At 34.5% G+C, this 13,461-nt stretch overlaps 1 protein-coding gene across 2 annotated transcripts in view; it reads left to right on the top strand.

Moving 5' to 3' along the window:
- The window catches only part of LOC128990218 (uncharacterized), an 81,488-nt gene that overhangs the window by 65,207 nt on the left and 2,820 nt on the right, over positions 1-13,461 (top strand). Inside the window, exons 8-13 of one of the 2 annotated variants that reach the window (XM_054412513.1) lie at positions 3,799-4,024; positions 4,359-4,703; positions 5,062-5,230; positions 5,993-6,117; positions 7,345-7,464; positions 9,156-9,303. In XM_054412513.1, the coding sequence (XP_054268488.1) occupies positions 3,799-4,024; positions 4,359-4,703; positions 5,062-5,230; positions 5,993-6,117; positions 7,345-7,464; positions 9,156-9,303 (1,133 nt within the window). The remainder of the gene's footprint in view (positions 1-3,798; positions 4,025-4,358; positions 4,704-5,061; positions 5,231-5,992; positions 6,118-7,344; positions 7,465-9,155; positions 9,304-13,461) is intronic. The other variant, XM_054412514.1, reaches the window with a different exon arrangement.

Raw genomic sequence — 13,461 nt, 5'->3', positions numbered from 1 at the left:
AAGAGGAAATTACCTGATGAGATTTAAGATATGCCTAGACTACATGATGATTGTAACGAAAAATCTCCATATAACATGAAACTTACATTGAAAAATTAGCAAAGTTTGCTCCTGCTAACAGCTCTTGTATCTAGGACTATTCCTAGGCTATGCTATGGTCATTTCTCTTTACAAAATGACTACCTGCGATTTAAAAAAATAATTACAGCAAAAAAAAATTCTTTATAAAACTTTTTTGTTAATAAATTTTAAAAAACATTAGCAAAATAGCGTGAATGTCTTAATCATATCATTTACAAAACCGTTTACAAAACAAAAATCTAATAATAAATACGGAAATTATAAGTGGTACAAATTTGCCGCAGAGGTGCTGCTATCTATCGGGCCAGAAACACAACTTTTTCAGGGATGTTTAGCCTTAAGACGAATACAAAGTTCCAAGTTCAATTATTAGGAATATATCTGTTTAGTCCTTGCAAGAACAAGCCTACTATAGCCAACTTGTTACATAGCCAAGTAGGCCTACATGTTATTTTTACTTTACATTTTTCAACATGTTTAAATTAAAAGCCGATTTTAGGATAAGTTGCTGAATACTGTTTTCTGCACCAACTAGGTTGAAGCACAATTTGCCCTATGCATAATGACAATAAAGGACGATTTCTTGACATAGAAAAGTGTTATTCATAGAACAAGTAACTTATCACTATGGTTAAAAGTTATAGCAATGTCGTTTTTAACATTAAAAATAAAGAAAGGCAATAAACTCCAATTTCAGTAGGCTAGGCTCTGTAACACAAAAAAGTATTTTAAATCATCGTTTTTACAGTTTTATTGGTCTTAATTGTTGATATAAGACATATATAAATGAATCTATATTAAGGAAATAAAATGAGCTTTTAAAATATAGTTTGGTTGTATGTCCTTTGAACTTAATGAAATTTACATATAAGACGCTTAAAAATAATGCAATATTTAAAAATATGTACTAAATATGACGGGGCACCCAACTATTTGGTTCTGTTGTTGTAATGTTAGGTTTATACGCCAACAAATTAAACACAATCTATGAATAATTTGTTTTCCAAGTAATGTTGGATACAATACTGACCTTTTTTGTTTAAATGTTTGTTTAAAAATGTAGTTGCAATTAATTTTACATTTACCTAATGTTCGTAGAAAAAAAAGTAACGTCTTTGGAAAAGTAGCTAAAATTGTAGCTGTAGCTACATTTCATTGTAGCTGTAGTTGTAGCTAGCTACTTTTTCGGAACTGTAGCTGTAGCTGTAGCTAAGCTACTTTTTTGGAAATGTAGCAGTAGTTGTAGCTAGCTACATTTTAAAAGTAGCTTCCCCAACACTGCCAATTGGTTTGATTAATATTCAAAAGAATCCAATTAAGATGTTGTTTGCTAGAAAACTTTTAATTGATACCTCTCCAGCATTTGAGTTGAAGTTTTAATTAAATTTTTCTGTCAGCGGATGGGTGATGATCTCAAATAGTGATAGGGCTGTTTTAATTGGATAAAGCTCCATACTGTTTTAATTGTTTGATAAGGATATATTGAATAATACATCCACACATTTGATTAAGAATTAGTCTCCAAAAAAACCACTCAAAAACTGTGCCTGATAATGCAGCAATTTGTGAAATAATTTTTGATCATATAACTTTTTTAGTGAGTGAAGTTGCCATTACCGTAGGTGGGTAAGACCTGGACCTGAAACTGATTTGCTTTTTCATTTTGAAGTCCCCAGAGCCCAAAAACACTATTCGTCCAAATTTGTATAACATATTAAATAATTATATACATTATACATACAAATATACATTACATTATTATAATATGTATGTAATCTATATAACATGTATAAATATAGAGATGTGTATGTGTCCGTGAACGTGATAACTCGAGTAATGTTGGTCTAATGAAATATGGCTTGAAGGTGTAGGGCAGGATAAACTTGAATGAGTTTGAGAACCAGCAAGATGGGGTCATGGGAACGGGGTACTTTGGTTTAAAAAGGTTCAAAAACCTTTTTTTAAATTTTCACACTTAAAACATAGAAATTCCCAATTTTCATCAAGACCATCTCGTAAAACCTAAGAATAAAATAATTTTGTATTTTGAAGCGTTGTTGTACAATTAAAGGTTTCGAAGAGGATAAAAACTGTATATATTATAATTCCGTTTTATTCTTACTGAGGAAAAAAAATTGCAGTTTGCTTGTTTATGGATATAAGATTTATTTATTTAGTCACGTACTACTACTATTTGGTGAAAATAACACTTTTAAACCTCCCCGTAGCAGCATACCTAAGTACTTGTTAAATATAATGTCATTTAAATGGGGAATAATTTTTTCTTGTTTATGGAAATATTTTAGTAAAAATTCAATTAGACAGATTGTTGAAATTTGATTAGTCTGCAGGTTTGCTGCGGCATTGCATATTTTAATTCGTGATCTAACTATTTGCTTTATGTTAAAAACACTCATGAACAAAGTATCTTTGATAAAAAATTGATGTTTTCTAAGGTTACGTTGTTGATAGATTTTTATCATTAATTGCTGTTGGTTATCATTAATGCAAGAATAGAGGACAATTATTTTGTTTGTTTCTCATAAGCACATTATTGATTTGTAAATTCTAAATATTCTTTGTACAGTAAACTACACAATTTTTTACTGTATAAACTCAAACTAAATATTTATTTAAATGAAATAAAAGTATTAAAACTCTTCTTTTAAAATCAAAACAATAGTGGAACGGTAGAATCCTAAATATATAAAGTGTGATTTTCCCTGTAAAATTGTTCCAAGATTAACAGGTACCCCCCTCCCATGCCTCACCAAGTTTTAATTGTGAACAAGCAAAGGCAAAGCTCGATGTATTTGAGGACAAACCAATGACTAAGCATGTAACAGACTTGATCACAATTCAACCAAGCAGGTAATCCTCGCTGAATGCTGTATTAATTAACCGCTTTGCCACCAGCTCATTCCGTGGGCCTTTGACAAAGCAAAACTACAATTTAACCCCCACAGCTCACAATGTGGTCACTGAGTTCTCCTTCAATACATCGTCTCAAATTTAACTATATTCAGTATATGTATATTGTATAACGATTGGTGTTTATTGATTAACTTTAAGGCAGTAACCAGCTACTGTTCCTACACTGTTGGATACATAATGTGTTGGTCCTGCTTCTTAGAATATTTTTTGTGTTCTTTAAACAAAAATCTTGTTAAATTTTTCATGGACTTAACTACAAGCAGTCGAAGAAGTTTTCAACTATGGAATAATATACCCTCTGTTGAAGATTTGAATAGAAAAGATATGGCTAACTCTTTGATCACCAGAAGCCATCTTTTTAATTAGTTATGCATATGGTATTTAGTATTTTTTCCTCATATTAAAAACACAAAAATTAAAATCATTGTTTAACAAGAATTGGTGAGAACACATACACAGGAAGAAAGAGTATTAAGCTGTAAATGCCTGATCATGGGGGACAATTTGAAACGAATTTGCCCATCCTAAATATTTAAACTAATTTATAACAGATTCACCCATTCCAAAACTCCAACTTGAGCTATCTACTGCTTAGGCTATATTTTGTGGGCCTCTCCCAACAAGCTCTGAGAATAAACTCCTTACACAATGAAATCACGCACTGAACCTGAATGGCATTGCGACCTGATTCAAACCCTTGTCTCCTGGCCAAGGAGACAACTTCTAGATCTGTTTGGCATATATTCACACTGTTTCTAGCATATAGTATTATACTGTTGACAGTTGGACAGCCTGTTCTCGCTGAGTGTGATGTCGGAGCCGTACCACTCAGTGGCCGTCACTCAGTTTGCACCAGGGTTGAGTGTCCAGTGTCAGATCGTGCTACGCGCCGCCACTCACCTCACGGCCAGCAAGGTGGGCTTGGCGTTCATCGGAGGACTGCGCAACCAGCACGGGCACGTGTGGCTCGGCAACTTCACTGTGGATATACAGTCAATTGGGTTTCAAGGTAAGATATGGTTTAACTAGCCTGTTGCTACTGAAGTAGAATAATGATAAGACATGAATTCAACTTTTTGCACGGAAAACAAAACATTTAGAAATAAGTGCAAGTTAAGGTCCTGAAAAAATTAGGAATCAGGGATATAAAAAAAGTACTATCTAATCTATGACTTAATAATGGATAGGTACCGGTAATTTGAAAATTTTATACAGAGATCTTATACAGAGACAAGTTCTTGTTCTTTCGTAGACAAATAAATATTTGTTTACAACACCCGGAAAATCTTACTAATTGAACAAATATGTATAAACATAATATTTATTTTATTACTTTCTAACAGCGAGCAACGACGCGGTGTCGTGGACGGGCTGGTCGGAGTGGGGAGAGTGTCAACACACAGTTGAGTTTGGCTACGTAACCCTGCGATCCCGCAACTGTTCGCTGCGTAGCGGGACGTACCTGTACAGCACTCTACCCTGTCTGTTGGTGCCTCACAGCGACGGCAACCTAGAGACAGCTCCCTGCGCTTCCCCAGAGACTAACCAGCTCTCTCAGTACCTCAACGACTCTACACAATCACAGAGAATGTTCCGGATCACCAAAGCAGACATGGACATCCGCAACAGGCCCAAGAATGAAAGTACAGAACTTAACGTTGCTGTTGCTCCTGAAACGAATGACAAAAGTAAGGAAATACTTTATAGCTTCATGCTTGTATTCAAATTATAAACTTTGCAATATTATCAGAAACTGAGAAAAAATATCTAGGTTAATTTTCTGAATAGATTATTACAGAATTGGAAGACTGGGTTGGGTAGCTAGGAGGCAGTTATTGTTACCTTAGAATCTGAAGGTTGCTGGTTTTTTATTTTGAGTAAGATCAATAATTATGGGCCTGGATGAAATTTGTCATTCAGCTACCAATTAATGATTCTCTCTACAAAAGATCAATACTAGATAGTAACAAGACCAGGGTTTGGACCACGTATTTGATAAATAATCCATCTGTTCATATATCTGATGGATGATGATGTTGATGACAGATGCCAGTGGACCGTGTGCGTGTGGTCCTGGGGAAGTGTGTGTAGCACTACAAGAACATTCTGTGCCACAGTGTCTGTCTATACTTGACACTACAGACCCGACGGGCTGTGGAGGACATTGCAAGATCAACACCCAGCTCTGCCAGAAGATGAGAGACAATGCTTATAGGTATTTTTCCAATCATATGTAACAAATTGAAACAGAACGATCGAGAGCTGCAAAACCATTTCGGTCCGTGGTACGAACGCTATTTTTCACCACACTATACCCTATTACCACTATTCACCACAATAATAATGCACACTGATAGTCAACACAAATACAACTTTAAGGTTATGTGAAGAAATAATTTGAGGAATTAGCAAAAATAATAATAAATAGTTGCTAGGCAACGGTGACGATAAAGCAATTCTATTGCAATGCTATGGATACTGATTGTGTATTTCATGTTTTAAGAAAGTAAGTGGGCAGCTGATTTTGCGGCCCTAGGGATGTAAAAACCTGCTCGGTCCCCGAATAACGATGACTGCTGGCATGGCCAGTAAAACGTAACTTTCAGCCACCAATTAACGTATGTAAAACAGCTAAAAACATCATAGTGTGGTGAAAAATCTATTTTGTCACTCTACAATATTTTTGATTATGTATATGTGTTGGTATCGAAATTGGACATGTTTCGAAGGGGTTAAAATTGATGTTTTTTTTTACAATTGTTAAGCCTCAAATTGTCGATCTTTCATAATTTTAGGAGAACTGCTTTCATAACAGTATTCCAGATTTTATGCCTACTCAAGACTGATTTTGAATCACAAACTAAATATAGAAATTGTATTCTATAATATTTAAATGTGGTGTTTAAAATCTAAAATCTCATAGTTATCATGATGACAATATTTTATAGTTTCTCATTTAATAGTTTACTGTCCACAGGTGTGTTGACGACTCCAAGTGTTTGGAAGACGAGTGGCAGTGCGGCAACAAACTGTGCATCCCACTCAGTAAGCGGTGTGATGGTCACTTCAACTGCTATGATCACACTGATGAATTTGACTGTGGTATGTTTGCATTTGTGGTCTCAAAGTAGCTTTTATTAACCGATTCCAAAAATATTCAGTTGCAATTTCCTCGTTGAATGAATCCAAAATATTTGTTCCATATTTAATACCTACAAATTGATATTAACTTTTAGCACTGCTATACTACACTAATTTATACTATTTATTTATCACATTTCATTTTTACATAAAAAAAAAAACACTGCATTAGGTTTAACTACATATATACACTTAACAATATGCATGGCTAGTGAGCATACTAAAATGAAATTACAGGATTAGATTTTTCATACGTACTAAAATTTAAAGATGGGCCCTTATGAATGTAGACAGAGTGTGATCTCTTTGGTCCTTATGACGTAAGATAATTTTTACATCTATTTTAGAAAAAGGTATTGGTTCTTCAACTTCATTTCTCTTACTGCGGTACCGGTAGTCTAAAAACAATTTTGTTGTAAAAAAGTACAAGGTTGCGAAAAAGCAATGGGTTGATTTAAAAAAGCTAAAAGTATGATGAACGATTAAGGTCATCTCTAGTGGGCTGCTTGTCTACCACTGTGCCTGAATTGTCTGGACTCTAACACCCTGTTTTCATGAAGGAGCAGTTACTTAGAAACATTGAATTTGCACTTTTTTATAAACTATTCCTTTGTATTATCCTTGTTTGACCATCATAGAGTAATTTTGTTCAAACTCTGGTTCAGCAACAGATAAAATATTTATATAAACGCTAATCCAAATGGTGGCAAATCATGAAAGCACTATTTTAGAGAATCAATCAATCTTAGTCCCAATCTCTCGACAATGCAGCATACAGCCCAAGACTCAATGTTTCTTGAATTACTTGACTGCTGAAACACGATGGCCAAATTGTGCTACGGAAACCATCTTAGTGATTTGCAGTTTGCTAGACACAACCGTCATTCACCATCTTCTACAGAAGGTAGTTTCAAACCCAAACCTTTAGTTTTGTGCTAACCCTGTTTACTTAGAGTGATCCAAAACGCAAATAAATATATGTCCGAGAATATTTTTGGTCTTAAACAGAAAAAGATTCTTGACATCCCTCCTACCATTTCCAAAATTAAACCCCCCAAATTTGGTAAAAAAGCCCACTTCGAAGTACTGTTGTTCAACATTTTAGGATTTTTAATTATCACCTACATTTTGATATGGCACTGACTAACATGGTAACATTGAGGATGAGCAAGTTATGGTGTGTGGCAGATTGCAACTTGACCTCCCACTTTCAGTGTGGCAAGCGCATGTCGTGCCTGCCGCTCAGTAAGCGTTGCGACGCCATCGTCGACTGCTGGGACGCAGCTGATGAGCTCAACTGTACTATCCGTAAGTGATGCTGTCTGTCGCGCTTGGCTGTGGTTGCACCTCTACTTGCACGTCGCACACATTCTTGCATCTTGCCAACTTTGTGTTTCAGTGATTATCCATGTTGTTTTGTTAATATGTGTGTTTTGTTTGAAAAAAACAATTATTTGTGTTTTATCATATATTGGGGTTAATAAAAAATAGACTGTTTCGATGTACGTAGCTCAATATCTTCCATCGTTGTAAACCGTTGTTACTTACTTATTTTTCTTAATCACATTATTTTCATCTTACAATTGACAATTGGTTGCCATGCATTGCTCCCAGTTCCATATTGGAATCCCAATCCAGATGTGTAAAATTACAACTATAATTCAACATGTTATATCACTAAACGGCAGGATTAATCCCAGTTTGTGGCAGCACATTCTTTCTGTATCGTACATCAAGAACAAATTAAACCAACGGACAATGTCTTCAACAGAGTCTTCCAGAAATGGTATGGACAACATAGTATAGCATGAGATGATGTTGGGAAACTTGTGAAGCTTGTAAGGGATGCTTTACTGCGTCAGCCATGGTGTTTCAATGAGATGCATATGCAAACGTATATAATCATTTCCGAGGTGAACACTAATTTCTCAGTGCGTGTTTACCACTAGCTAGGGTGCTACAAATTTTGTGCTATAGATATCATAGTGATATCACCAACCTTGTATAAAGCCACTCCTCTACTATTTATCATATAGACGTCCTTTCCAATTCCAAACTTTTTGTTAAAATATTTATCGAAATAAGTTTCATGTCAGTTGCAAGGCTTCATAACGATCATATTGCTGAAATAAAACAGTTTTCATTGGTGATACATTAACAGTATGTATTCTTTATTGTTTCTCTTAGGGGTCTGTATCAAAATAAAGGTATTTTTAATTTTTTTCTGACCTGTTGGCCGTCATTTTTGTAAACTACCTCAAAATTCATTATTGGCTGAAAGAAACGGAACATTACCTATACTATCTTTCTTCAACATATTGCATTTGCAGCTGATGTGTGGTTCGGTTTTTATTGTCAACATGTGTTTTATTGCATGGAGTGACTCATTTCAAATGCTTCAGTGTGTTAATGTTTAAATATTTCATTTTGAACTAGAAATAGCTTACAGTTGTTACTCCTGTTGTGCATGAGTGTTATGGAAAAGTATGCAAAAAGGTGCAAGTCTAAAATTTGGTATTTGAATTCAATAGCAGTGGCTTTTAGGGGCGGAAACCACAGACTAGTTTTCATAAATTATTTGTATAACTTAAGCAATTGATTATTATTCTCTGACAGTGTTTCAAAAGTGATGTTCTTGTTTAAAATACTTTTTCAAAAGGTTTTTTGTGAGGATGCAGGCATGCTTGCAGATTGTTAGTATTTTCCATTGATAGTTAAATAAGTTTAAGGCACAGGAAATTTCATAGATTTATAAGTACTAGTGTTTCATGTAACCCATCACTTTCTCTTTTATGTTACAGTACCTACATTTTTGTGTCATTTTTTGTAGTACATTTTTCTAGCTTACATTTGGTGTTAGTTATTCAAACTAAATCATTCCAGATTGTGTGTCATTTTGTTCAAGATCTCAGACGATTGAGATCAGTGATAGTGATGATGACTTCTATATTCAAGGTTGAGCATGTGTCTTGTATTTAATTAATGCTGTTGTTTTTCAGACTGTGTGGGCCAGGAACAGTTTACTTGTAATGACAGCCAGTGTATACCTAACCACAGGTTCTGTGATGGTTTCCCTGACTGCAAAGACCACTCGGATGAGCCCTTTGGTTGTGGGGGGGACTGCAAAACCCACGAGTGGAAATGCAGGTAACTTATTTATTTTAATACCTACTTATTTCCCCAATAGTCCAGTCAATAAAGGGATTGTAGAGGACATGGAGAGGGGGAAATTTTTTTTCTGCGGGAATGTGTTCGGGGTAGTTAGAAGATAAAAATACCAAAAGTCCCCGCCCCTGGCCCTGCTGCTTCAGCGGGGGGAGGGGGGGAAAGACCCCATTTTTTAGTTTTTTACTTCTACACTGAAAACCGTGCATCGTACGGAAAAAATGTAAATTATAAAAAGAAAGATGAAAAAATTCTCTACAAGAATGGTCATATTCATTTCTTCCGTATATGCATTAGTTTAAAAGATATTCTCAAAATAATATAAATATTCTTAAATAAATTGATTTTTCACACGTCTTTTGTCAAATAAGTTTATATAATCCATTAGCCTGTTGTTGTTTCACATTAATCGGGATAGAAAACAGGTTTTTGAACACTAACCTATATAATATAATATATCAATCGTATATATTGTGTTAAAAATAATGTATATAAATTTAAATAAATTATGTATATTTGTCATGGTAACAAGTAATTTTGGCATAATTATTACACTAAAAATTAAAAAGATGATGTTTGTAGCTATATTATATATATATATATATATATATATGTATATTATACACCAGGGAGTATTGCATCCACCTTGCATGCATATAAATATCAACAATTCGTATGAAAGGGGTGACATAACCGTATCTATATCATTATTATAGATATTTTTTAAGTTAATATAAATAATATTTATGCTTAGAACATAATAAACTCTTTAATTATATATTACCCTCATACATGAGCCCAAAAAGTTTTATTTGAGACATAAATAAGGTCTTTCAGAGAATTACTTCAAAAGATACAGCAAGAAATCTAAATTTCCAAGATGGCGGCAGATTTTTTCAAAATGGCGGCCGTTCCCCAACTGGGATTTCTTGGGACTTTGTGTGGGCCACTCAGGACATTGTTTTGAACATTACCTCCAATTTTCAGCCTGTTATCAATTTTGTCCGGGTCATAACCTAATTGCACTGGACTAATAAATTTAAACTATACAATATCATATACAAAGATAGTTTCTAATCAGAACTCCCCCCCCCCCCAAGGGACTGCCACTAGTCAGTAGATATTCATTTGAACAGATACACCAAAATTATAGTAACCAGGAACAGTTAATCCCTTAACCAAGTTTTTTGCAAATGTACTCAAGATTATAACAGTGCCAGATGTGCAATTTGTGCATGCAAGAAAATGTCCAATAAGTGTTCTCCGTTATGCCAGAACTGCTAAGGGATCTTTTTACATGAAATGCCTATTCTGATGAATGAGGAAGATGAAGAATATACATGCCTACACCGAATTCTCACTTTGATGGCCAATATTGAGTCTAATCAACAAGAATTGAATAATGGAGATGTCATAGATGGTGGTTTTCAGTTCCAGATGGCACCAGTTTTTGGGACAGAAGTCGGACCCTCTCGTCCCAAGTGAGCCAGACCATGAACAATAATATTAAGTCTTGGTTTCGGTAATTGTTATAAATAAACCTGGACAAATATAGCTACAAACATAATCTTTTTAATTTTTAGTGTAATAATTATGCCAAAATTAATTGTTTCCATGACAAATATACATAATTTATTTAAATTTATATAAATTATTTTTAACATAATATATACGATTGATATATTATATTATATAGGTTAGTGTTCAAAAACCTGTTTTCTATCCTGATTAATGTGAAACAACAACAGGCTAATGGATTATATAAACTTTTTTGACAAAAAACGCGTGAAAAATCAATTTTTTTTAAAGAATTTTTATATTAGTTTGAGAATATCTTTTAAACTAATGCATATACGGAAGAAATGAATATGACCATTCTTGTAGAGAATTTCATCATCTTTCTTTTTATAATTAACATTTTTTCCGTACGATGCACGGTTTTGAGTGTAGAAGTAAAAAACTAAAAAATGGGGTCTTTCCCCCCCTCCCCCCGCTGAAGCAGCAGGGCCAGGGGCGGGGACTTTTGGTATTTTTATCTTCTAACTACCCCGAACACATTCCCGCAGAAAAAAATTCCCCCTCTCCATGTCCTCTACACCCCCCTTTTGAGCATTCATTGACTGGACTACAAAGGAACTAGGTGTCTGGAATCCCTCCTAATTTTTTTTTTTTTTTTTAGCTTTAACTGTCCAATCATACTTCAGGGTTTTTTTAAAGCAACCAAAACAGTTACAACTACCATGAGACACTTTTTAACTACAAACCAGCGGACGTGGGGTAAACTTGTGTATGCTTACTTTCAAAAATGTTCAAATGGGCTGTATGGCAAAAGAGCAATATTATAAACTTGTCACTCATTATTAACAGATAAAAATTAGATTAATGAGGTACCTTCCTTTAAACTGAAAACTAAAGTGTTGAGTAGGTGAATCCAGACGAGTTTTCTTCTGCTGGCCAGCTATCGCATAGCTCCAGTACGCGGACTGACAGTCCGGTAAAAAAAAAATAAATAAAAAATAAATCTATATATATAAAATCCAATGTATGTTTGTTTGTATGTATGTATGTATGTTTGTCCTTTATGGACTCCGAAACCGCTCGACAGATTGTAATGAAACTTTCAGGCATTATTAAGCATTATTCAAGGATGGTTTGTGTGAAGTTTGGTGCAGATCCGTCAAAAGGGCTCCGCCCCAGTGGCTCTGAAGTTTTCCATGTTAACCTTATGAGTACTCATATTTAAATGTAATTTAAGAATCTTAACAGCTGGTTCAACTAATCAATTTGATTCTGTGATGCTCAATATAGTATTAAAAAGTTAATAGGTTTACCAACAGGGTGCAGCACTATTTTTTTTTTTATTTATGACAACAGCTAATTTGCAACCAAAAGGTGAGTGAGCGTAGCGAACAAACTTCAACCTGGAGGCGAGTTAGCATAGCGAACGAACTTCAACCAGGACGTGATTGAGCCATGCGAACAAGCTCATCTTGGAAATGAACGAGCTTTTGACATAAAACCACATTAGGACAGGACGACGTCTGTCGGGTCAGCTAGTAAAAAATAAAACTGAACATGTTTATTTTGCAAGCTCAAATAGGATATGTATTGAGTAACTTAGGTCTCTATTTTAGTCTTTTTTACAGTCCCGGTGTACTTAAATTTTGGCAATTCTATGAATAGTTGATTTTTAGGTAGGCCTACTGGAATCACACCTAGAAACTTTAATTCAAACCCTTAATTTCTTGTCATAAAATCAATGATTTACTTTCAATATATAAAATACTCTTTGAGCTTGCAAAAAAACCTTGTTGAGTCTTATTCACAATATATTCCCAATAACACTACAACTCATAGATAACTATGCAACAATGCATATCAGCTGATTGACAATGAAGTAAAAAAACAGGGATACCATCATATGAGCTTTTTTTGTCATAGTTATTTGTAATAATACACACAATAGTTATTTGTGTAACTAGTGAGCAAAGTGGCACATTGCTGCAAATAAGAGCAACGTTTACGTTTGGAGTGCAGCAAAGGCCTTTTGCACTCGTGTTACATATTATATTTTTCCTACAGTCACTATAAAGCATATAAATAATTAGTCTTTCAAACACTATACAACACGTTTTTAGGTTCAGCTGGCAACACAAATAGGTGCCCTAGAGAAAGTAGTCACCAAGAAAGTACTTCATGGTAACATGCAGTACTTCATGGTCCATATCACTCCGCTATTTTGTCCTCGGCAAGCAATGTGCTCCGCGACCTGAGAAAATAGTTCCGTATGTTTTTGTAATTTGAAGTGGTTTCCGCGCCTAAAAAATGCTTTAAAGGTATTTTCTTGTTTATTAAGATCGTAGGAATGTTTTTAAAACGTTTAAAAGAAAAGTCCAGGAAGTTTAGAAATACCGAAACTATAAACACGAAATGACAGGTTAAATCTTAGTTATAATACTCAATCAGCTGCTCATAGTATTATTATCTTTAAGTGTTGCCAACCTATTTCCAAGCGTACACGGATTACGTGCATAATAGAACCACGCTGTTTTGTGTTGTTTCGTTGGAATCCTGATGTGCGCCAAAGTATAAACCGTACACAAAGTATAAATATGCAGCAATTAGCAGCTTTCTGTACTA

The sequence above is a fragment of the Macrosteles quadrilineatus genome, unplaced genomic scaffold (genome assembly GCF_028750875.1).
Source record: "Macrosteles quadrilineatus isolate MER2022 unplaced genomic scaffold, UCM_ALF_1.0 Scaffold_3__2_contigs__length_128488019, whole genome shotgun sequence".
Classification (NCBI taxonomy): Eukaryota; Metazoa; Arthropoda; class Insecta; order Hemiptera; family Cicadellidae; genus Macrosteles; species Macrosteles quadrilineatus.
This window is presented reverse-complemented; position numbering and strand designations above follow the sequence as displayed.